This window comes from Helicoverpa armigera, chromosome 28, assembly GCF_030705265.1.
Source record: "Helicoverpa armigera isolate CAAS_96S chromosome 28, ASM3070526v1, whole genome shotgun sequence".
Lineage (NCBI taxonomy): Eukaryota > Metazoa > Arthropoda > Insecta > Lepidoptera > Noctuidae > Helicoverpa > Helicoverpa armigera.
The window spans coordinates 4,275,464-4,300,452 of NC_087147.1; the positions used below are offsets into that span (position 1 = coordinate 4,275,464).

Sequence of the window (24,989 nt, forward strand, 5' to 3'; positions counted from 1 at the left end):
AAGAACGATTTACAAACTAATAACAAATAATAATTTTAAGTAAGTTTAAAGCTACTTACTAGTTTTACATTAATTATAAAATGTTAATACTAATTATACTAAAATGATTTACATTTAATATTAAAAGTTGAAAATTGATACCAATTGTCAAACATTACATTTTATAACAATTAAATTTATGACTCGCGTACTATCAAAAAATATGGAAACATTATTATAAATAGGTACTAAAATTAATTAAATTAAATTAATGTTAAAGATAAAAAAGTAATAATTTTTGATTCGTCTTGAGAATGACATTATCATCGTAGGCGAAATACTTGTGTTGTCCGTGACAACGACCTTGTAGGTAAGGGTTTGTGTTTGTAGCGATTATGAGTTCATTTGATAATTTTACCATTCACTATTACAATTATTATCACAACACTCTATAATTGCGAACTTTGAACCTGTTGCGGAATCCACTACCTACTCTATGGTAAAACATGGGTGCCAAAAGGCATAGGTACCTACAGGATAAATATATATGTATATTTTTTACTTTGAGGAATTATTTAAGCAAATTGTAATCAGTAAATCGTAGACGACGTCGGTGACCGGGAAGGGCTGAAAAATAAACAGAATAAATATAGGTATTTATTTAAAAGTCTGGAAGAAGTAAAGTTCGAAGGTTGAAATGAAAAACGCGTCGAAAAATTTCAGCCACGGTGGCTGTTCTCATTTAAGGAGTTCATCAGTTGCGTGGGACGTGTGCACAATCATTCGCGCAGACACAGGTGCTCTCTCCACTCCTTCAGTCTTAAAGCCCAATGGGACACAATCTGACGCGACCGGAGAGAGATCTGGGGCCCGATTCTCCTATGTTAATAATGTCAAAATTGAATAGAAATTGAATCGCACTAGCAGTTTTAACCATATCGGGCATTCTGCTACTCATATAAGACCAATCGTATTCCAACGACATTCGATTGGTCTGCTATTTTGGTGATTTTGGTCTATACGGTAGTTTGCTCTACAATCATATTGCAATCGTAAATCATTTGCAGACAAAATGATTCATTATTGAATGACACAAAGGATAAAAACGTTTATTTCAAAGAAAAATAGCGGAATGCCACATACGCTTCAATGGCAATTGAGTCGGGATTGGATCTCAGTCGGATGTGACTGAGCCGACCGAGAAATAAACGTTTTTATCATTTTCTGTCATTCAATAATGAATCATTTTATCAGCGGAATCGTGTCCCAGGGCCACGATTATAATTTAATCATTGAGACGTTTGACTCAAAACGTTCAACATTTATGAAATAGGTATACACTCTCAAGCCTGAAAAGTACATAGGTTTTTTATCCAGGTGGTGGAAGTAGTTCCTGTGGACACGAGTGGAATCCAGGGGAACAGCTACTAAGAACAAAAAGTCTTACTGGGCCTTGGTAACTTCACTCCTAAACTTCTTAGTGGACTCATAGAGCATCATCTTAACTTCTGGGTAGCATTCCAATAAGTCTTTCCAATTGTCCAGGCTTAAATACACTAGGTCTACAACCTGTGGGAGATAAATAATCAACTCAATGGTGGAACTGTTTTGATTCCTAATTATGTGGCTAAATGTATGTTGATGAAACTTGACAGTTATATATTATCAGAAAAGTATATAGGCTACTTTATTTTATCCTGGTGAAGAATAAAGTCGGGCCGCTCTGTTGAAACTGCTAACAAAATATGTTTTGCATACATTTTGTGAAATCTATTTAGCTATACAGATTATATTATTTACGGGTTTTTATTTCAATTCGCTTCAAAAACTCGCCTCGATTAAATACTTACAGTTCGCGAGTAATAGGAGAAATAGAAACCCACGTTGATGAAGAGCCCGGAAACGCATCCAAAATATCCATTCGTGTACAACACAGATACCAACTTACTCTCACCACTGCAACAAGTATACGGACTTCATTATTATTCATCATCATCATCGTCGCCGTTGCCATCAGAACAATTAATATCGCTAACCAAATGCGAACCCCGACCAGCTAAGTCCGGCCTTTCTTTTTTTCTTTCTTTTTTCAAAAAACCCGCGTTCCGTCTGACCTCAGTTGCCAGTTCTCAAAACCTTTTTCGACCGAAAGAGTATTTAAACACTATTAAATTGAAGAAACCTTGCAATTATCAGACTTTTGTCCCACTGCAGCGCAAAGGCCTCCCCTCACACATGAGTACATTCTCACACAGAAGGAATGAGCGTTACTCTCCCTTAGATTGATGTTGTGGATACCTATGACATAAATTCAAAATACTTGCAGTGCAATTTCAATTTAAATAGTCTTTAACAAGGCCACAAAGAACGATCATCATCTGCCTAGAATTTTCCCAACGGGAATGTTGGGGTCGGCTTCCAGTGTAACCAGGTACACCTGAGAGTACCAGTGTTTAACAAGGGGCGACTGCCTATCTGACCTCCTCAACCCAGCAGTAACCAGGCCAACCCAATACAACTTGGTAAGACTGGTTGTCAAACTTTATGATCGATGGATCCGCGCGGCCTTCGAATTTAATGGGCGTAAGACGCTACGAGGCTTATTAGATAAGTGCTCACTTTTTGTCACTATACCACTTCTCCACTTCACCTTCATGTATGAAATAAGTGACATTAAATGTGTCGCCTTCTCGCACAATGCACTTCCCTGAAACAAACGTCAAACAGTACTTTAAGAGGTATTTTCTAATGGGAATATGTATGTTGCGCATTAGGCACATCAAGAAAAAAGAAATCAAAAGAAAAGATTAAGTAAGTACCCGCACACTGCAAACTTTTGGTCGGGCGATAGTTTGTGTGGGCTCATGAATCAGTATGGAGATGGATGGTAATAACTCTCATTACAAACGATCAGGAGGAAGGAAGTTCAGGAGTTGGCGCTGGATAGGTGTAAATGGAAGGAGCTGCACCGACAAGAGCTGGGCTCTTAAATTAATGATGACAACGATCAGATATTTAGTCGGAATCAGACCGACTGAACCATCGTGTCGAGTGTCTACCGACTAATTAGTCAGCAGCGTGTGGGTACTAAGCAAATGATTCTTACCGGGAAATACTGTCATTCGATTAAGTCTGGCCGCTAACTGGCGCTTGAAGAAATAAGGCAGTTGCCTGAACGTCGCTGGGGCTTCTAAATGATGTATGTACAACTCACTAAACAAATCATGCCTCAGACTCGTTGGAGCTTTGTACGCTAAATCCGGTAGTCTCTCACCTAAAAAGTTTTTTTATATCTTAGAATACATTTACATCAAACGACCGACTGTCGTTTCCCAAAAAAAAGAAAGAAGAAAACGGGCCCAAATGTCGTCTTCATCTTTTCTCATCATTTCACACATCACCATTGGTGTAGTCCAAATGCTCGTGCACAATAATATGTCCTGCGAAGCTGGGTGATCTCCTGATATGAGACCAGCCGCCGCGTGGCCGAAATCGGTCGTGGACGCCATTAATATATGTAGAACATAATAATAAAAAGTACCAAAAAACGAAACTAGCCTTTTTGCCTATCCCAAAGTTGATGCGTATACGCCAAAATACTGTCCGATAATGATTTGCACAGTCCACAATTGCTCAAATATATAAGCATTTTCTTGACAGCTTCGTCATACAAGTACAGCTCACGATATTTGGTGCGGGCAAAGTTGAGCGCCATAGCCAATACATACAAATCCACTAGTTGTAGCACAAAGGTCATGAACACCTTGTAATATACCTCATTTATAGTTAGTGGCATTACCTAAAACAAAACGTCAAAGACTCGGTTAGAACACGCGTATTAGGTTTGCAAGCTTCACGTTCATGTCGCTCTGTGTCTGATCTCTCTCCGGTCGTGCCGGATTGCCGGCCCATCAAGCTATGTGAGTGAAAGAATGTGGGGGGCTCTTGTGTCTCCGCAAATGCTTGTACACTATAACTGTAAGGCGCAGTATGTCCTGCGCAGCTAGCTAATCGCCTTACATGCAAGCAGCGGCTATAGCCGACTCGGTTATAACGCAAAGTCCCATCAATTACATAATTAATTTAACCATGAAAGTCAAATTACGACACCTTTATTTTCTTACTTATTCTGTTGTCTACTCCACATCAACAGCTAACTCTAAGTATACACACGTAACTTTAACTTACCGTGTCTAAATTGGTAAGCGTTTGCGTCATTAAGATATAAGTGAATGCTAATACGTAATCGTGGGCCCAATGCCTCGGAACCACAAACGTTGGAATAGATTCATCTGGGTCATCTCCAGCGGGAATATCTCTGCTAACCCGAGCACAACCTGCATACATACCAAAATGCACACTTAAACATCCTAAATAAGGCAAAGTATAAACCTACTAACACAGGCCGTATTCAGGAAGAAGGTTCGTACCTACCTAGCCGACATTGATCTACCAGCACTTATTGGCGCTGGTCCATTCTATGACAGTTGTTTTAGCTTCATTTTGCTGTTGTTATCTGCTTGCTTTATAGATATGTTGTGAGATGAACCAGCGCCGATAGCGGTGGTAGATCGGCGCAAGCCACCAGCTTTCTATCTCAGACATTATTTTCGAAGAAGCGGCTACTTCTTGCTTTAGGAGGCGGAATCAACACTTGAAAGCTAACGACAGCTCCAAAAATGTCTGTCCTTCACCACTTCCTATGCTTTTAGCCAGGAAGAAGACATGATGGAACAAACTCCTCAGCAATACAATTCTGCCTGTATGGTTAAAGCACAAGTACTGGCTTCACAAATAATGATTTGCATTAGAGTGACTCTTTGTTCTGATAAAAATCAAATATTACCTTCGCCTCGATCATCAGGGTGCATCCACATGCTTAAGTCAATTATGTTTGAAAAATTGCGCACGTCTAAAAGGCGGACGGGGAATTTACCCTCTGGAAAATAATTACTTTGTTGAAAAGAATTAGCAAACTATCAGTGAGTATCAACTGGGGGGGGGGGGCACTAGATTCACCTACACGATTCACCATGTCATGCTGAGTTAATCCGTATTTCGGGAGACACAAAGGAACGTTGGAACCGCGTGGTGAGATCTTATAGCCGTTCCCAATATTACTTCTGTTGGGAACGGCGCGAGCGGGTAAAACACAGCAATTATTAAAATGATGAAACTCACCACGTCTGCACGCGATGTACACCCATCCACAGGTAAAGCTGTGCATTATCAGCAATATAATAGAAATTTTCAAAATGACAGGGGTTAGTTGTCTCTAAAATTATACAAATTATTATTTAAATTCAACTTAACGTAGGTAATTATAGGTACGTGTTTGCGTAGGCCCTGCCTACGCAAGACTAAGCATTTCTTATCATAGCCGACATCAAATTAAACAGTCCAATAAAAAATAGTAGTCCCCCACTAGATGGATGATTTGGCCTTGGTCACCGTGAAGCAGTGTATGCGGGTTGCTGAAGATCGAGCAAGATGGCGAAGCCAAGACGTCCAGCAGTGGACGTCTTTCAGCTGAAACGACGATACAAAACTCCAAAAATCAAGGGCCATACCTTAAAACTCTTACAGAAATTACGATGAAAGTCCCAGAAGGACTTCAATCTTAGTATTCTACCGTATTGAAATCTCCAATCATTGTTAACGATCGTACCCAATGGTATGAGGAAAGTCAACAAATCTACGTACAACCCCCAGCGCTTGAATATTTTAAGGCCAACGCGTTGATGCGCGCACTTATTTTTTAAGACAACAAGCTCAATCTGAAAATTGAAGTAAATAGTATTATATACCGGCAGATATCGTTACATGTACGCTACGTTAATGTAGTAGAGAAGAAAAAAAACAGTTAATCTGGGATATTAAAAGCTCCGGAACATTTAAATGCTACTAAAAAAACAAAACCACTAAACAACAAAAACTGAAATCTTACCTCGTAAAATTCACTAAGGAAGTTTATTAAATGTACCGCGTCGAATATAAATAGCAGCACATACATCCGCACCCAGAGATTGTGTCCAGTAGGCAGGACAAACAAAGTGTGCACTATCATGGCCGTGACTAGAGGGCCCACGAACCACGTCAGGTGCAAAAAATACACGTACCAGTTGGCACCTCGAGCTTCTGTTGGGTAACGGCTCCACTGAGAAAAATAATATTCTCTGTATGAAAATCATTTATTCAAACTTGGCTGAAAAACAGCACTTAATGAACGTTAAAATTTGTAAAAGACAGCCCCGATGGGCGTGTCGGGCCGTCTTTAAAAGTTTTTTCTTTGTTGTCTTTAGTAGTTGGGGAAAGGCTAGCCGATGATGATTTAGGTAGAAATCTTATAATATATTTCCACGGTACCCTTACTTGCTCGTATAGAACAGTGTTCTTACCGGAAGCCTGATGGTTTTGCGTCCTCGAAGCAAATATTGTACCGTGTCGTAGGGGTTCTCAACGAAGATGTTCTTCGTAGCCATGAAGTCGCTCTTTTGTTGTGGATTACGCGTGATCGTTCGTCTCACCTAGGGCCAAAAAGTTAAGCTCCTAACCACGTGAAGAAAAAAACAATATAAAAGAACCAATTAATATACGAGTATTTTATAAGCTGCTATTGACCTGTTACGGTGAGTTGCACCGTTTAATTATAACGGTAACTCAAATATTTCCAGTTATCAAATCATCTGAGGCTTGTCATGGTTTGGTTATCTTTATAGTTAAAGGGTGCAACTGACCCTTAAACAGTATTGTATATTTCAAAAGATTATATAGTTTTAAGGGGGATTACTTTGTATCTTGAGGGGACTAGTTAAAGATTATGTAAAATGAATGTTATTTTGGCACCAGAGAAAAAAAAACGTGCCATTATTTTTAAAACCGCATCTACCTGTTGCCGTTATCGAAATCGAGCAAAAATGAGCAAAAAATCACGTTTGTTGTATGGGAGCCCCCTACTCTTGTTTTCAGTATTTGTTGTTATAGCGGCAACAGAAATACATCATTTGTGATAGAAATTTCAACTCTCTAACTATCACGGTTCATGAGATACAGCCTGGTATCACCAGGAACTACTAAAGACGGATGGACGGAAAAACAGAGGAGCGAACTCAATAGAGTCCCGTTTTACCCTGTGGGTAAGGGCCTTAAAAAGAACCAAATTATGTACCGGCTCTGTAATAGTACTCTGAAACGCTTTGAGGTCGATATATAGCACGTCAACAAAATCTTCAGCTGTAGCTGTCACGCGAACAGGTCGTACTTTAGTGCCCAGGAGCTGCCCAAATATGTCTCCCTAGAAGTAACAACAATCATTAATAATGTGCCAGTGCCTTCATCACTGAAATCTTAAAATTGCTAGCTGTTTAATTGCGCTCAAATTCAAACATAATGACATTGATATATTTTTAGATCAAATACTACTGTACAATATATAATATCTTCCACACTGATTTTTATAATAAAGAGGAAAAGTTTCTCGTTTGTACACTTTAGGCTTAATAAAGTCTCCGACTACTACTGGACAGATTTGATAAATTATTTCACTGTTGGGAAGCTAGACTATCCAAGAGTAACAATGTATACATTTTGTCCGGGTATGGCAAAAAGTTCCTGCGGCACGCGGGTGCAATAGCGGGGGAAAAAGGTTGATTATAGTTAGAAAGTCCAAACAAAACATTATATACTTCGTATTCGTTAGTTAAGTGGTCGCACGCACGATTGCTGTGCAATAGATCTGAGATTCGATTCCCCAGTCGAAGCTGGTGATTGATACGTCCTTTGGAGAGCACGTAAATTTTGGTCCTGTGCCTGATCTAAGACTGGGCTGTCGAATCCAAAGTCACATCGGGGGAATAGTGAGTGCACCTGTCTGCGCAAAAGCTTGTGCACCACAATTATGTCCTGCACAGCTGGCTAGGCTAATCTCCATATAAGGGAACTGCTGCCGTAGCTTAAATCACCTTGGACACCATTACTATACTTCGTACAAAATTATTTAAGGTGGACTCACTTTACTGAGAGTAATAAGCTTTTGACCATTTTTACTAAGCGCGACCCTTCCTCGATGGACAACACATAAAAAATTGATCATATCTTGTTCTCTAAATATGTCGTGGCCTGGCAGAAAGAAATGTATGATGCTGTTGCTCGCCAGCTGTCTTTGCATCTGTTCGCCTCCTTTAAATATTGAGTCCAAAATGCTAAATGTTCTATAATAAAAAAATATTATTTTAGCAATTACAGCACCCTTACCGAATGGCTTACTGTATGTAGAAGTTCTATAAAGATTGTTTACCTTTAGACAAGGAGGAAGGAAGGATAGCCGAGATGCTATAGGGAAGATATGTCAGGCAACTTCTTGTGGGCAACGTAAGGTAGGCCTTACTACAACTAACGAGACGTTCCTTGTCAAATAAAAACCAATCTTTCAAAGACTGGTTTTGACTGAGAGGTGACTATTTTGATAATAATGGGCGGATTCCATAGAAGGCTCCTCGTGCCCCCAACACATCGGCAGTTTGGCGCTACTTTTTTAGGAAATTACGTTATGTAATCTCAGCTAATCATTTGTTCCCCGTGCCTTTAGTCATTAAATGCCTACTTAAATAGCAATTTACATGTATTAACTTACTTTCTGTAGAAATAGGAATTGAGATCCTGTCTAAAAACAGTATTGATACTCTCGTTATTGAGCTGGGCCAATTCTACAGCCATTGTTCTGTAAAGTAAAAAATATTTAGTAATCCATTATTTTTGACACTATGAGTAAAACTAAAGACCCTTATTTGTAACTTCATTAACACATTCACTGCGTTACGGCAAGTATTTGGCCGTATTTGACTCTCAGCCAGTGCGGTAGCTCGTTGTCCTTGTTTTGCGTACTGTGCGGGGGCGATTTATCTAAGTTCCCTTGCGCGTAGGAATGAGATAGTGATATTTTCAATATTGTTGCTTTTAATATAATAATATTGTACACTAACAATATACGGCAAAATAGTTGCCGTAACGCACAGTAAAATAATTATTTTCATTCAGTGCGGTACGGCGAATATCTTGCCGTACCCCCCCAACCCCGCACCACACTGCATGCGTCCGCGCGGCGGTTCAGTGTGCGCTAGTGCTGGCCGTAAGCAAGACGTAACAATATTTTTTGTGAAAAATATTACGCGGTTCTGCTACAATGAGACGTTCACATAAAAAAACTGGATTTGAGTAGAGAAAGAGAGGGGAAATCATCATCTTGATGCCAAAGATGTCAAGTGTGAAAATAATTCAGTGGAATAACTACCTACTTACTAAGTTTCATACACGTCCTTTAATAGTTTTTAGTTTTTTTAAAATTGGTCTGTTGGCGTAGTGGTTGTGGGTTAGATTCCCACACAAATCAAACATTCTTTGTCTAGTTGTCTTGGTCTGGGTGTATTTTCTAACTATACTATGCATTATATGTATTTGGGACTAAGTGGCGCTATAGTGTGATTGTGGTAGAATATAAATACATATTTATACATATTATATAATTAGGTTACATAATTATGTTGATTTATATAATAATATAACACTGATAAATATGAATACTTTATCTACAATAAAAAATATTTTTAAACTATCGACTATCATTCCAGAAGTAAACCCCATCCCTAGCATTTTTTCACTTCTACGCTGTACGGCATATATATTGCCGCGAATGAAAGATTTTGAAAAATCTCTGTATCTTTCAAAGTATAACAGAGAACCCGGGGCGACTGCAGCTAGGTGTATACAAGGATATAGTCTATCGATTTGTTGATAAAAACCATTGATATAGGTGGTTTCCACGTCTGTATAGGCTTTGAAAGTCAGGTTCTGGTACGGCAAAATAGAAGCCGTAACGCATATCAGGAAATATAGATACGGGCAGCATTTGTCTCGTATCGCACTAGTAGAAAGTTTAGATTTAACGCTGCCGCAGTGAATGTGTTAAAAAGCATCTATCTACATAGACATACATCCACCACAATTTATATGAAATTAGGCACTAACCTTTTCCAGCAGTATTTGAAATGAAGGACAGATCTCTCAATAATGGCCTTGTTAACTCTTTCGGATTTAAGAAAACTTTCGAGTTGATTAACAGAATGCTGGAACTCATAGTGTCCTCCGACATCCAACACCAAAAGCGTTAGAGAATAAGCTGAAATGAACCTACAAGACAAAAAATATTAAGTTCACAAGCTGCATGATCTTGTAAAAGCTATGCATATTTGATGCAAAACGCACTCAAAATATGTAAGTATATGGCTTAATAGTTTATGGTGTGTTTATATAAGATTCCAGGGCCGCCAGACCCTACTTATTTTACTACTTTACTACTTTCTTATAAGATTTTGTGTTATGGCCCATGGCTTGCCGTAACTGAGCGTTTATGTATTTAACGGAAAGTAAAACGAACAGTACATACCAATATAGAATGCCTATAAACATAAGACAAATTCCAACACCGATGTTCTCTCGGTCGATTAAAAATCTACCAAAATGTAAACCCATCATGCCGTTTTCAGCAAGACTTAGGCTTTCAGCAAAGATCTGAAATGGTTAATAGTGAGAATGTTACGTCTACAAACTAATGACATAAGGTCGTACTGCGGATTGTATTAACCGATCCATCCGTTCTTTTGCGATTGCAGACTGATTTTTGACATCAGCTTCATATAAATTATTACCTATATCAAAGGAGAATCAATGGCTATTTGAAGGTAAAAAAAAACATCTCGAGGAAACCTGGACTAAAAAGTCTGAAATCACTAACCCGCTATGTTCTCAGCGTTCTCAGTTCTGGTCTGTGTGAGAGGAGGCCTGTGTCCAACAGTGGGACAGTATAAAGGCTGATGATGACAGTAATCAATAAATTACCAAATGCAAGTCGTCCCAGCTCAAATCAATTGGCAACTGTATAACGTCAGGCATCCAACAAGTGTTTCGGAGCGTAACCTCCAATAGTCGCATACTTTTTGATTCAAAGTCGAACTTCACACAGCTCACCATGAAATAGTGACTGGCTCCAAGTACAACTAAGCTGTTTACCAGTTGCCATTTAATGATCTGAAATAAAAGGTTCAATATCATCTGCCCAGCCTTTTCCTGACTACATATGTACATTGGGGTCGGCTTTCAGTCTAACTGGACGTAGCTGAGTAGGTACCGTTTCTTACATTGAGCTACTGCCTATCTCCTCACCACCCCGTAAGCTATCCACAGAACGACCGCGGCGACCTTAATAACGATCGATCGACCTTCTCTGCTTTGACTTAACCCCAAGTTCTTCGACGAGTAAAGCGGAATGGAGAAGTCTTTAAATAACCAATGGAATTTCTCCGCTCAGTACCTCTCGCAACAAATACCAATGAGCAGGCGGAGTTAAGATGTGAATAATGTTTAATTCTATTGGTTGATTATAATTCCTTTGTTAAGCAGCTAGTAGAAAATATAAAACGAAACTTACATTGATAAAAGTTCCGTTTACAGTTGGAATATCACTCATGTATTGAAAATAAGCAAATATAATATAGATATGCGCAAATTTGCACAACGTGTTCATAAGAAAGCTGGTATCATCGTCGATTTCTGATTCGAGAATAGATTTGATGACATCGAACCAGGGCACGGCACCGATTACGTCCAAAACAAATGCTTTTGATGCGTAATTGAGGAAGCATTTCTGCCTGTCAGTTATTTTAATACCGCGGTTGTCATAATAAGGCATCTGAAAAGGGCATCAACCAACGATTATTTCACGCAGTGTGAACTAACTGCTCTGGTCTGCTGCTAGGCCAGAAGTCACCCATATAACCATTTTTGCGAACATAACGTAACCGTTTCGACACTTAGTGTCGACACTGATCTATCTCGAAACATAATCTCGTCGACGTTCCGTGTTAGCGCCGTCGCTGCAACTAAAAATGGGGAAGATCTCGACACAATAAACAAGTAACATTTGGTTTCTAATTTACGTCGCCGTATCGTAACATTGTTACCGTATTTTAACCAGAGTTTGCACTAATCATTCAATCATTCATTCGTTCGATCAATTTCGTTGGCTCGTGCGTGAGTGACACGACGAAATAATACAAAATCCCAAAATGATGGTTGAAGTATGATAATGATAATGAAGTAAACAAAGTTTTAGTTTTCATTAATTAATATGGTTAATAATGCTCAAATCTTATTGGGAAAAAAAGTTTACTGTGTAATTTCTTTGAATATGTTGATATTTCCAACGCGCCACCGTAATATCATCCAAACTAATATTATAAATGCGAAAGTAACTCTGTCTGTCTGTCTGTCTGTCTGTCTGTCTGTCTGTCTGTCTGTCTTTTCTTCACGCCTAAACTACTGAACCGATTTGTGTGAAATTTGGTACAGACATAGTTTGAAACTTGAGAAAGGACATAGGATAGTTTTTACTACAAAAAAAAATAAAAATAAAATTATTCCGGACATATAGCGCCATCTATTGGTCAAATCAAAAATCTGCTGGTAGTCACTATTCCACGCGAACGAAGTTGCGGGCAAAAGCTAGTGTTTTAATAATTCTGGCGAAAGAAAAAGTTTTGTTAAAATAAAATAAAAATATAAAATGATGCACATCTAGTGCTCAAAAGCTTCCCTTTAAATACAATATCAAATATTTTAATCCTAATACAAATTATTTTAGCAAGATTTACTCATAAAATTGCTAAATAATGAACTATGAAAAAACATTTTTGATGTTTGTTATGAAAAATATGCTCGTCGCAACTAGTCACAAAGTTACGATAATGTGTCGACACGTGTCGACATGTTACGGTAACTTGTTACAAAATTACTAGATTTTTAAGATGGTTTCTCTTAACATTTGGTTACAGTGTTTTCCAAAGTTTTTATCAAGATGCCTTTTTGCATTGTTCTAACCAAAGAAGGCTCATCAGAATTAATATCGCTTGTACCGAGTACTTGGGTTAAAGACGAAGACGTCTTGTTTTGGCCGAGAAAAAGAAAAAACAGCGATTTGGAGCTCGAAAGTTGAAACTTTGGCACTAGGGACTATACCAATAAGCTCCTCGGTACGAAATTCCGTACTGTTTTCCTGTAAATGGCCTAGAAAAGAATAAGTTTTGAGTTCAATAAAATGGGTATCCGTCAATTTGCCCTACCAACAATGCAACATCATGAAAAAAATATTATTATAATAAAAAAAACCTACATGTACTCGTACGAGTACAATATTTTGGGGCGTACTTATTTCTTTAACTCTTCTGTAAAAAGTTGAAGTCCATCGGAATTTACGTAAGGTTTTTTAGAATAGAATAGAATAGAATATTTTTATTTTGCAAATATGGGTATACAAAAGTTCTTATAATTATAAAGTTCAGCCATATTTTTGGTTGTTTACTCATTTTAAATTTCATTAAATGGTTGATAACGGCAGAAAACATAGACAGTTTGAGAATAACTGGCTCTCGTCATGTTTTTATATATGCAAGTTAGTGTCAAAGTGTTCTGGAACATCGACTACACCATGTTACTACCCAATTACAACACAATTGTGTCAACATTGCACACTGGTTACAAACCAAACGCAAAGTTTATAAAATGTGTGGTTACCAATTAAGCTGTAAAGTATCGACACAGCGACCACACAAAGTTACTGAATCTAGTTTCCGTCACATTTTTACTGAACCGTTACAACACATAAAAGCTAATCCCTACACAGTCACGTTGTGTCGTACCTGTTACGAAACTGTTGCGACTTGTTACATCTTTATCATATCTGCGACCAAAAATGGCTGTATGGGCAGGTTCAAGTCAGTTTTCTTAAAACAAATAATGCATCTTCATATTCAATTTTCAAAGTAAAAAGAAGTTTTTAGAAAAAAATACCTACATATGTTGTATATGTTTTCAGTGAATGTTACGCTCTAATACAGGAAATAGCATCTTTACATAATTTCCTTGGAGTTATGCTAAACTTTGAATCAAACAAAGGCACAAAACACTATTATATTATAACTGCTGGCTTGTTATAAATATAAGAGCAATATATTCATCGAACCTATGTATTGAAGAGATATTAGATAGGGATACGATAGAAGTTGACATAATAAATATATGCCCGTATAACACTGTCACTTATGTTACTAGTAGATACTCACACAAAGTTTCATTATAATATCAATCCAGGAAATGCAGTCACAGAATCCACTGATCATCGTAAACACCCATCGACTGACAGCTCCAACGCCACCTTAAACCGAAGTCATAACTTACGTCACTAAAATATTCTATTATCCACGTCCAGACCAAAATGTTCAATATGAAGTATGTATAATTGTAATTGTCTAATTAAGAAAATAATATCGGTCATTCCTGGTCGGCTTCGGCTGCAGCGACTTATTACTGAGAGCTGCGCTGGTGTGCTCTCCAGTGAGTGATAAAGCCAAGTTTTGCAATGAATGTATGATCACATTCACTGCAAATCAGCCCGCCTCTTATATAAGTGTATGGCATGACCGCAGGTGGTCGGGCCTTCAGCTCGTCTCGTCTCTTCTGTGCGCCGTGTCTCGAACTAGCACACCTTGTCCCTGACAGTCTGCCTCCATTGTGCTCTATCCGCTGCCATTGCCTTCCAGTGTGAGGGATGTAAGTTACATCTCTTCATGTGGCGTTTAAGCACGTCTTTGTACCGCAGGCGCCACCCTGCTTACGTTTGCCATTTTGCAGTTTTTGAGTAGAGGATGCGGTTTGCTATGCTACCCTTTCTTCAGAAGACCGTGAGACATTCCCGGCCCATCGCAGCTGTCAACGCATCAGATAAGCATCGATACCGCTAACACTAGCTCGTCTGAGTACTTCCGTACTACAAACACGGTCCGACCACTGGATATTCAAAATGCCGCGTAATTGTTCGAATATGTTTACGCACGGCACGGCATCTCCGAGGCAAGAAGATTTGATTCTGATTTGAGATTGCCATGTACATTTTTGTAGAGAGCTTTATGTCATACGGGCGGAGCTCATGCACCTTGGCTCACAGTCCACTGCTGCAGTAGCTGCTTCTGTTCGTCTTTTATCTTCTTTATCAAGGATATATACCTGGATGTCAGGCCCGCCCGAGTCACACCGGAATGGCAGCGGGCGGCAGCAACGGGGCGAGCACTTTCAGTGTGAAATAATTTTAAACTTCAACTACCTACATACGTTTCACCATAAATAGGAATTCTAAGGAAAGACACGATATTTATTAAACTATATTACTGTGGTTTTTGATTCAAATCATTATTTAAATGGAATCCTGCAATTTCTTTAAAAAGAGCTTTAAACCAGTTTGCAAGTTTTTTCTCTCGGTACGGTGAAGTTTGGAAGCCAAATAGTCTTAATAACATTATTTTCGTACCCAACACAGCGGCGGAAGCAATGGATACGTAAACAATAATGCATCTAAACGTCAACCAGGATTGCATAAACCTGAAAGGAGGAATTTCAATCGATTAGGACCAAATATCTAAAGTGGTCAGTTCCTACTGCTAAATTAATGTAAGACTTGTCAATCCAATTTTGTTATTTATGTGGAATTTCTTATGCTACGCTTGCTTAGGTAAAATTAACGTTTAACTCACCTAGATTCCGGATCTCCCCAGAGTTCCCCTTCAAAGGGTAACGAACGCTGTTCTTGTATATCCGGCATTACTTTTGAAGTCGCCACCATAGACATCCTTGTGCTATAAATCCTGTCCCTAAGTTTATGTTGATACTAAAAAAGAAAATGCCAATTATAATTTTGTAAAAAGCTTTTAATATGTGTAAACTGTGTGTATACTCACATCTCTATGTTTCAGTATACATTTTTTAAACATTTCATCGAACTGTCTTCCAAATTCTGTTGTACAAACTTGCAAGAATTCGTATTCAATTTTATAGCGCTTATAGATTTCAAAGAACCGGTGGATAGGTATGAATATGGCCTGAAGAAAACATGATTAACCAAATTAAATTCTTATTTGGTTAATTAAGGTGCATTAGATTGTGACAATTATGTCAGTCTTTACGGGTAGTCTGAAGCGAACTTTACTGAATCATAATGTACATACCACAAAATACATAGGTACAGAAGTCAATCTACATACAAAGCGCGTTCGAGTCACGCAGACATAGGTGTCTAGGTATGTGTGCGTGTTCACAGACGCGCTGTCTCAAAACAACTCAAAACAGTGCGAGCGCGGCTGTCGTTTTCTTGAGATACGCGCGCCACACACAAGGTAAATAAATGTGCACGCGTTGTGATACTAACTGTAATTTGACTGTAATATTTTTAATTTTAATAACAAAAGAAAAAGTAATAATGGAGCAACAAAAAAAGTCGTATTAAATTGTTCAGTGGACGGTTGTTTTAATACAACTATAAACAGTGAACAGTCGTTTTTTTAGCCTGCCGTATTACCTATAGTATGTACCTGCTTATTTTCTCATATTTCGATGGTTCGTTTAATAAACGCAGTTGGTAGGTACAGTTAGGTGGGTAGGTAAGCGCCCAATGCCGTAATAAGTTTTGCTAGTGTCGACCCAGGCGAACCTCCCAACCTACCCTCAAAGATTATTACTAGTAGGAGTTGATAATTTTTGTGATCATGGCGAGAGTATGTTGTAAGGTAGAATAAAACTCGCACCTCAAGGTTTCTGTAGGCAGAAGCAAGCTTAGATTCAGGGACTGTACCAACCCATTACATCCAAAAATATTTTTTTCGCAAGTAAAGAGTAGGGTAAGTATATATTTATGAATAACAAAATTATAAATTGCGGTTTCTAAAAAAGTTCGGTATCTCGTTCAAACGAATTTCCTTTGAAAGTGTTTATTAACCTCTTGTAAGCCACATTAAATATTTTATTATTAGGTATTGGTTTATATTTCATTTTTCCTGTTTTATTCTCAATAATAAATCAAATAATTAGATACTAGTACCACTACCACGTTAGTTTTATAAAAAAGTTGACAGCCCTAGCGCGACCGCCGAGTTTAGGCATGAAAAGTGAAGTAACTTTAACTTTAAACTTTAGCAACTTCAGCAAAAAAATAATACGTAAAATATTTCGTAATTTTTTTGTCTAATTTTGTAATTAGACAAATCTTGGTCTTTTATTTCCATGTCAAAAAGTCACAAAAATAATAATGAGACCCTAACAATCGCTGTTGCTAAATTACGGACGAATAAGCAACCGATAACAAAACAATCAAGCATTCTCGATGCGCTAACTTCCGGGGTCTAAAAAATGAGCGATAATTTATTATGACACTTAATATATTTGCAGATTCGGATAGGTTCGTTATCGTCAAATATATGTATCATTTGTTGCTTTATTAGGGGGTTCAATTTTACTATTTATGTCCTTCTACGGTCCTAGCGGGAGCCGGCACAAATTACCTGTTTTTATATGTCGCTCGGCAGTTGTGTGTAAGTAAAGGTGAAACAAAATCTTGAGGATACACGGATTTTCCTGTCAGAAATCGCGAGTCAGCTCGTTCCTTTTCTTGGTCAGACCTAGCCTGCCCGAGCCCAGCAGGACAATAAAAGGTCTGATGATGACAGTCTTGCCAACGCACAATAAGTATACCGTTTACATTTTGGTTTCCAAAAATCAGACTCAAAACTAATCTGCGAAAACTGTCAAAGATTGGTCTCTATTGATTGGTGATTTTAATTTGGAACTAATGGGCGCGCGGCTTCCCTAGAAAGCGTGTAAGGTCGGAGGTAGTAACGTTCCTCATCCCGCGAACACTAGCATTCTGGAGCACTACCTTCTTAGGAGATTTTGCGTTATGACACCTCCGTTGGTGATTCTCCACATACCTCGCAATCAGTGTATGTACTATAGGTGCTTAGCGACACTCGACCGAAGAACACTGAACTAATAGCCAGCATGTTGCCGGGACCATAATACGTAATCAGCAGTTCGCCAGTCTCATCATAATGCTCCGATTTTACATAACCCTGAAATTACAAAATTATTGCAACTTCAACATTACAGATGTCAGTAGGTCAACCTATCTGTCTTTTACCAATAAATTGATTATACTAGCAATTTCTTTCGTTTACCTGTGGTTTGCACAGTTCAGTTTCAATGATACAATAAGAATAGTTAACAAGAAAAGAGCAACATAATAAAGAATGACAAAACTTGCCAAAATTTTTGGCGCCACGAAACAACAAGGGAGTCGCTGTGCAGAACCAATTTTAAAGTATTACGGTGGCAGTGCAGAATGAGACACATGCGTCCTTGTACTCGGAACTTAGTTGCAGGTTGCATTGAGTTCGGCGAAAACTGTACGTAAAGAAAATTAATTCTCACCTGCACAATCCAAGTAACATTCTTACATGGAATTCCAAACATGACTAAGTTTGTGAGTTTCGGCAGCACCAAAAACTTAGCTTCGCAAGCTAACTCCCTGATGAGCGCGGGGTCAGCGTGCGTGAATGCACCCGACTCTCCGATCACTGTCTGAGCCACCTCGCCTTGCGCCTTCCAGTACACCTCCGTCGGTTCGTGTTCTAAAGAGTTCGAGAACATCACGTCCGCGCCCTGGTAGTACTTCCAATGACATATGAAATATCTGTCAAGTCTCTTCAACAAGTCTAAATGTATTTTATAATGTTCGTAATATTTCTTTAGATTTGAAACAAATATCTGATAGTTCTTGGCGGATCTATATTTTAAATACATGTACGATACAAAATTTCCTTTATTGAAAATGAATAAAACAAAATTCATAAAGGTGACAAACATTCCCACATACATATCTGGAAGATTTTCCGGAGAGAATTCACAGAACACCCATTCGAATTCCCAAGCAACAAGGACTCCGACCACAGGGTGAATTGCGTGACAGTCAGATTTTACTGTCCTAATACACATTATTTCTCCGAAAAAATACCTCATATTTAACTTCATGTAGTTTGTCATATCCAAAATTACGTGGCTGCACACCATTTGAATTGTGAAATAGGTTAGTATAAGTTTTCGGCATAAATCCACGAACGGATTTTTAATTATTAAATCCCAATTCAAATAAACACCTCGAAATAGGACGTAACATTTTAGCAATCGGTTGAACTGGAGAGTATTGTACATTGCTTCAGATGTTCCAGCTATAGAGAATATATCTTCAAACCAAAGCGTTGAGATTACATCAAGCAGAAAGGTAAAAGTCTTGAATCGTTCAAACATTACTGTTGCAAAACTGTCTGTAGACATTTCTAGTTTATCTACAGCGGTGAAAAGAGACACCCCTATATCTAGAATATAAACGGTGTCTGAATAAAATGTGAAATAAACAAACCACACGGGCAACTCAGCTTTAACTAGATTCGTTGGAAATGTACACAAGACCAATAGCACAGTGATTGCCACAATTCTATACCATGCGTGACCAAAATTGGAGATCGGATTTAATATCCACGGGAACGAGTATCTAGTGAACATGGATTGTGTCTGAAGCTCTGACGGGGCGCACAGCACCAGTTGCCCGATATATTTGGCGCAGTGGTATATAGATTCTTCTCGAGGCAAATCACATCTGACCTGCTCTTTACTCTTCCCGCTTTGTTTGGACCACTTTTGAACCACATCGTGTATTTCCCACCAACGCCTTTTGATCCATGCAATACCTTCGTCTTCATTTCTATCGATGCCCCTTATCAGGGCTTTACAAGAATACAGCTTCTTTGCATGTTCAAGGCGAGCACGAGTTGTCCGCATGATAACATTTCGATCTGAAGGGTATCTATGTAGTGCTCTTATAAAAAGACTTCGTTTCACATAATATATTTCACAAAATGTTAAGCATCGTGTAATTACTTTTCTATTGTTATTAGGTGTATAGAAATTAGTGTCTCCGAATATTGTACCACTTGTTACAGACAGTATCGGGGTAGTTCCGTCGTCTGTTGACAGGAGCTCAACTATGCCTGACTTTAAGTAATACAAAGTACCCGAAGAATCAGCCCCTGTAAAAAATCTTTCCCCTGGCATCTTATATGATATGATTATAAAGTCACTCAGCCATCGCCGCATAGCTAAGGATGTCTTCCGTAAGGTAGGACTGTGATAAAATATTGGCCAAAGTAAATCTTGTTTAATTTCTAGTCTTAAATATCGTGGTAATTCTTGTTTATATATACTAGGCATTCTATAAATTCCTTTTTGCTTTCTCCACATTGTAACATAATATTCTTCAACTTTTTTGTGAGCATTTTTCGATGCATTTCTTCTCTTAGTCTCTTCAATAATTTTTTGTGTGACTGGATATCGGGTACAAATCCAACGAAGTCTTATCAAAGCTTCAGCAAAGAATTTTGGTGTTAGTAGAAAATGTTTGCTTATATAACAAATGATGGCAAATAAGCAGCAAATATAAAATTCTACCATTGTAGTAGGTACGATTTCATCGGAATAAAAGCTATTCTCAGTAAAAGAAAATACAAAACTAAATGCATATATGTAGGTACCGTATCCCTCATCAGTTTCATTGAGCTGAAAAAAAAAAAAACATTTAGAATTTTCAATGACTATTACATTACTTGTCAGGGGTTCCTTCTATCTGGCAGAATTTTATTTCGCATAATTGCTTTTGGCATAGTTAGAGTTTCGCATTATTTCGTTTAGCAAAATGTATATTTTGAGAAACTATTATTTGGTATAATCTCATTTGGCGTACTATGAAGATGGTAGAATTTTATTTAGATTCAATTTATTTAGCAAATTGTCATTTATAACCTTCAATTAAAAAACATTGTATTAAAAATTGAAGCTAGTAACAAAAAGGATCGCTGCAAAACCGACTCCACGTAGTCTTGTTTGCCCTACCCCTAGAGTGCAATTCAAAACCACGTAGGCGCGGAGGGGCGAGGCGGCCTGCGAGCTGAGGCGCAGGTAGTTTTAACGCCCGCCGACGCGGCTGAGGTCCGCCAGCCAGCAATCCGAAGCTGCGGTGGTGAGCGTGAAAATCACTGCAACGATAAGCTCGCATGGGACCGTCGGAGCCCCGCAGCGCCGGAGCCGTGACAGAAGCCATGCTTGCTGCATGTTGCATGCTTACTTCCATGTTGCATGCCAGCTTACATGCTGCATGCCTGCTTGCATGCTTCCATGCTGCAGGCTTGTTTGCATGCTTCTTACATGAAAATAAAAATTCTAAGCCTAATTGTAACACCTACTTTATACACTGTGGAATGCAAATAAATAATATGAATATGAATTCCAAAACTATGCCCAAAACATGATTCTGACTATAAACATGCTGAAATATGATAGTTCTGCCTTTTAATGACTACTTATATAAAATGTATGCCAAAAGGAAATACTGACTGGCAACTTTCTGCGAAATGATGTTTCTACTATTTAAGTATTATGAATATGAAATTTATGCCTAAAGATGTTTCTGCTTGCCAAAATTATGCGTTTTTAATTTATGCCAAATGAGTGTATGCCACACGATTTTCTGCGAAATGAAGATTATGCCAACTGTTGGTATGCAAAATAAGATTATGACATAAAGGGGGGACCCCTTGTCAGCGAGGGTACACGAGCGCTAGGCGCACGGGACAGTGACAGCTGATAGGACTGTCAATAGTGGGTTATTGCACTGCGCCTAATTTTATTGTTTCATTTCAATTTTAATTCCCAATTCCTACAACGTTTTTTAATTCAAAATAATAATCTGCCTAGCCTTTTCCCAACTACGCTACGTTGGCTTCGGCTCACAGTCTAACCGGATGCAGCTGACTGGTTTTAGAAGAAGCCTATTCGGCTTATCTGACCTTTTCAATTCAGTGACCGTAGCAAAACAATTCTAGGTAAAATAGGTCGTCAGACTTATGGGCTTTTGACTGCCGAAGATGTTAAAATTACAGCGGGGACCTACAGTTTAACGTCCCTTCCGAAACGCGGTAGAATTCGTTATGACATGGTGGTCACCCATCCACGGACCGACGTATCTTTTTCGGTAGTAGGACATTATTGACATTTATGGACAAAGAATAAGTATAAAAATCCACATTAGAGTACCTTATGTTTTATAAAATCTCGCCAATCATAATACTTTCCTGGAATGTTGCAATTTTCACATAAACCTTCTGCAGTTAACAACAACCAAAAACAAGTTACACAGTTCAAAGTCATCAGCAAAACGATTGTGTAACCCGATAGGAGATTTTTATATGAATGTGTAGTAATCAAAGAGAAATAAAGTCCAATCCTATAAATGCTGTAAAGAAAAAAGATTTATTTTGACCGATTTTTGTAAGACGTGTGCGTTGCACTAGTCTATTCGTGTAGCTGTTTCTATTAGTGTACCTATTCTGTTTTTTTTTCTACTAAAATCAGTCGGTATCGGACGTGGACGGGCAGCCTAAATCTGAAGTTGGAGCATGAATGCACCAAGCCATGAACTATAAGTCTGCTAATTGAAGCGAGGTGTCACATACCTGACCATATATCTCTATGAACATGGTACTTACACTAGATATTCATTGAATGCTAGTATATTTGGCCATAACCGAATAGGAGGACAACTTTCAGTTGCCATGCGAAACATCGGAATCAATGAGATTAAATCTATTAGCAGTAATCCGGCTGATTTGGGCAGATGTTGGCGCCGCATTGCTTTGTCCGTCACTTGTCTGGGAATGAAAAACGAAATAAATAAATCTCATAAAGTTCTTAAAGTAGGTACCTTTGTCGCGATTTCCCACAAACCACCGTATCGATTTAACATTTTTTAATTAATTTTAGGGCTAATGTCAACATTCTATCTCTAGTTAGCAAATCACCGATGGATAGATAGGTTACATTTCAAATTATTATGATTTCAAACCGATATTACAGACCGATAAGCCTGATTTCGCATCTGTAAAAACTATTCATTAAAGTGATACACAACCGCATTAAAGGACACCTTTTTTTTGGTGGGGGGTAATCCTCATGGACTTCCTCCGCCTGGGGAGAGGCGGAGGGGTGTGCCGGACTCTTACCGGCTAAAACCCCCATGTGTCCTCCTTGCACGTGGGGGCGGGCCCGCGGGAATCCAAATTCTTCCGCAGCCCCACACTAGTGCTGGCCCTCGCTCGGGCCTAGTTTCTTGCACGAGGTAGTGATGTGTTCGCCTACCCCGTGCATCGCCTCAGAGGCACGCGCCGACAAACACGCGCGCCACCGCATTAGAGGACACCTGAGACCTAGACCAACATCAGCCAGTCGAACAGGCCGGTTCCGCCCTTCTTCCACCCTTTTCAAATTGCCTAATTAAAAGGTTAAACCAAACATCAGTTGTTTGTAATGACTGACTTTTGGTGTTTTAATTTTCGCACATTTTTATTCGATTTACTTTGTTAGAAAAATCCATTTTGTAATTTTTTCGTATTTTTCTTTTTTCTTTGTGTTAATCGACATAATATATTAACGCATTTCATTTAATATAATTGTGAACGACAAACCCTATATATTTTCTTATTTTGGTATATATTATTATATTAGTATAGATTATTACCTATGCACAATATGTAGAAATGTGTCGATACCATAAAGTGAATCACAAAAGTACAGATAAAAATATTTGATAAACGTTAAACTCGAATGTTTCTCCATGAGCTCACTACAGTACACTATTGGATATACCGCTTGTATTGGACCCTGTGAACAAAAATTATAAATTAATACATTACGTTAAAAAACACAAAGCTATGATAATATGATCTTCCGGCAAGAAGTTCTAATTCATATCTTCCGGCTCCATTTTCAGATCCGTTCAACAGTGCCATAATATAGTATTGTCATCAGAACTACATACAACTGCTTTTTTCATGTTGCTACGATCCTTGGAAGATTATAATTCCATTACATAGTTACATTCAGATCGACCTAATAAAAGTGTGTTAAAAGGGCGAACAGGTTCTTAAACTATTAACTACTAGGTACCCACGCTACTAACTATTACAATACATGGTAGTTAGTGGAAAGTAGTTTATAAAAGTAAGTCGTTTTATAAAACCTCATATTTTATTTGTTACGCCTGAAAAGAACACCTTGACGAGCAATAAATATTTTTACTTTGAACTTACCAAGACAACTTTTATACAAACGCCGAAAACAATAAACATCTCGAAAATTGGATGGAATGGCAGAAATATCAGGTTGCTCCATTGTATACCCGGCTCTTGCAGAGAGACAGACTTGGCTTCAGATATTTTCCCCGGAACTGGTAATTTCTCATGAGACTTCTGTTTCAAAGGGTCATCGTATGCCTCACTCCTTCTAATCGGCATTTTAAAATATAATAACAATAAATTCCAAAATATTTATTTTAGAATAAAAAATAATTTCGTGACAGATTTTTAAATAGAATCTGTCAATGTATCATTATTTTTTAACACTGTTCTCTTCTCAAAATAATGTGTAGCACTATGTGTAGGTACACCTCTACGTGCCTCTATTGTCTCTAGGCGAGTTTTATAAGAGTTCCTCTTTTAAAGCGACTTCACGACGGTGATCAATATTTTGAGACGATGTTTAGATGTTAAGAACTGATGTTAACTACCTATATTCTTGCAAATAAATATATCATTCATCATTCACTCTTTTTATTTGAAAAGATTATAATGGTCCGATTATCATCAGGTTCAAAACCTGATTATAGAAACCAACAGAATTTGAGGGCAACTCTCGAAAATTCAACCACATCATCGCTGATAGTCAGGTGAGATAGTGGTCAAACGCGAGCCTATAGACATGAAAAAAAAAGATTGTAGGCACGCTTAGAATTTCACGCCATCGACTCGCCAAGAAGAGAGAAGATAACCAGTTATCGCGCTTCAAAAGATTGTCGTATGACAGCGATATCTTATTAGAGATTCATGAGTTCATAAGAGGAGTACATAAGCTGTCTGCTGCAGAGTGATCTTCGGCGACTTGAATACTACTGCTAATAAAATAAATTGGATCTCAAC

The 24,989-nt window shown here is 38.3% G+C and overlaps 1 protein-coding gene across 1 annotated transcript; it reads right to left on the reverse strand.

Annotated features, from left to right (window-relative positions):
• Positions 1-388: 388 nt before the first annotated feature.
• On the reverse strand, positions 389-24,424 carry LOC135116572 (uncharacterized). The gene is made up of 29 exons (XM_049851481.2): positions 24,105-24,424; positions 23,534-23,676; positions 22,506-22,667; positions 22,054-22,252; positions 18,340-20,520; positions 17,841-17,981; positions 15,819-15,959; positions 15,615-15,748; positions 15,392-15,462; positions 14,151-14,242; positions 11,462-11,722; positions 10,873-11,061; positions 10,421-10,545; positions 10,003-10,164; positions 8,612-8,698; positions 7,991-8,189; positions 7,148-7,273; positions 6,378-6,506; positions 5,927-6,136; positions 5,550-5,756; positions 5,161-5,254; positions 4,826-4,918; positions 4,168-4,316; positions 3,538-3,778; positions 3,086-3,253; positions 2,599-2,686; positions 1,830-1,935; positions 1,427-1,548; positions 389-606 (listed from the first exon to the last, which is right to left on the reverse strand). The coding sequence occupies exons 1-29, from the start codon at positions 24,306-24,308 to the stop codon at positions 570-572; spliced, it is 6,261 nt and encodes a 2,086-aa protein (XP_049707438.2). The 5' UTR covers positions 24,309-24,424; the 3' UTR covers positions 389-569.
• Positions 24,425-24,989: the final 565 nt, after the last annotated feature.

Coding starts and splice junctions, on each gene's coding strand:
- LOC135116572 (XM_049851481.2), bottom strand. CDS start 24,308: ATGCCGATTAGAAGGAGTGAGGCATACGATGACCCTTTGAAACAGAAG. Junction 15,463..15,614: donor TGGGGAGATCCGGAATCTAG/GTGAGTTAAACG, acceptor TCCTCCTTTCAG/GTTTATGCAATCCTGGTTGA. Junction 10,546..10,872: donor GCTGGGACGACTTGCATTTG/GTAATTTATTGA, acceptor TAACCATTTCAG/ATCTTTGCTGAAAGCCTAAG.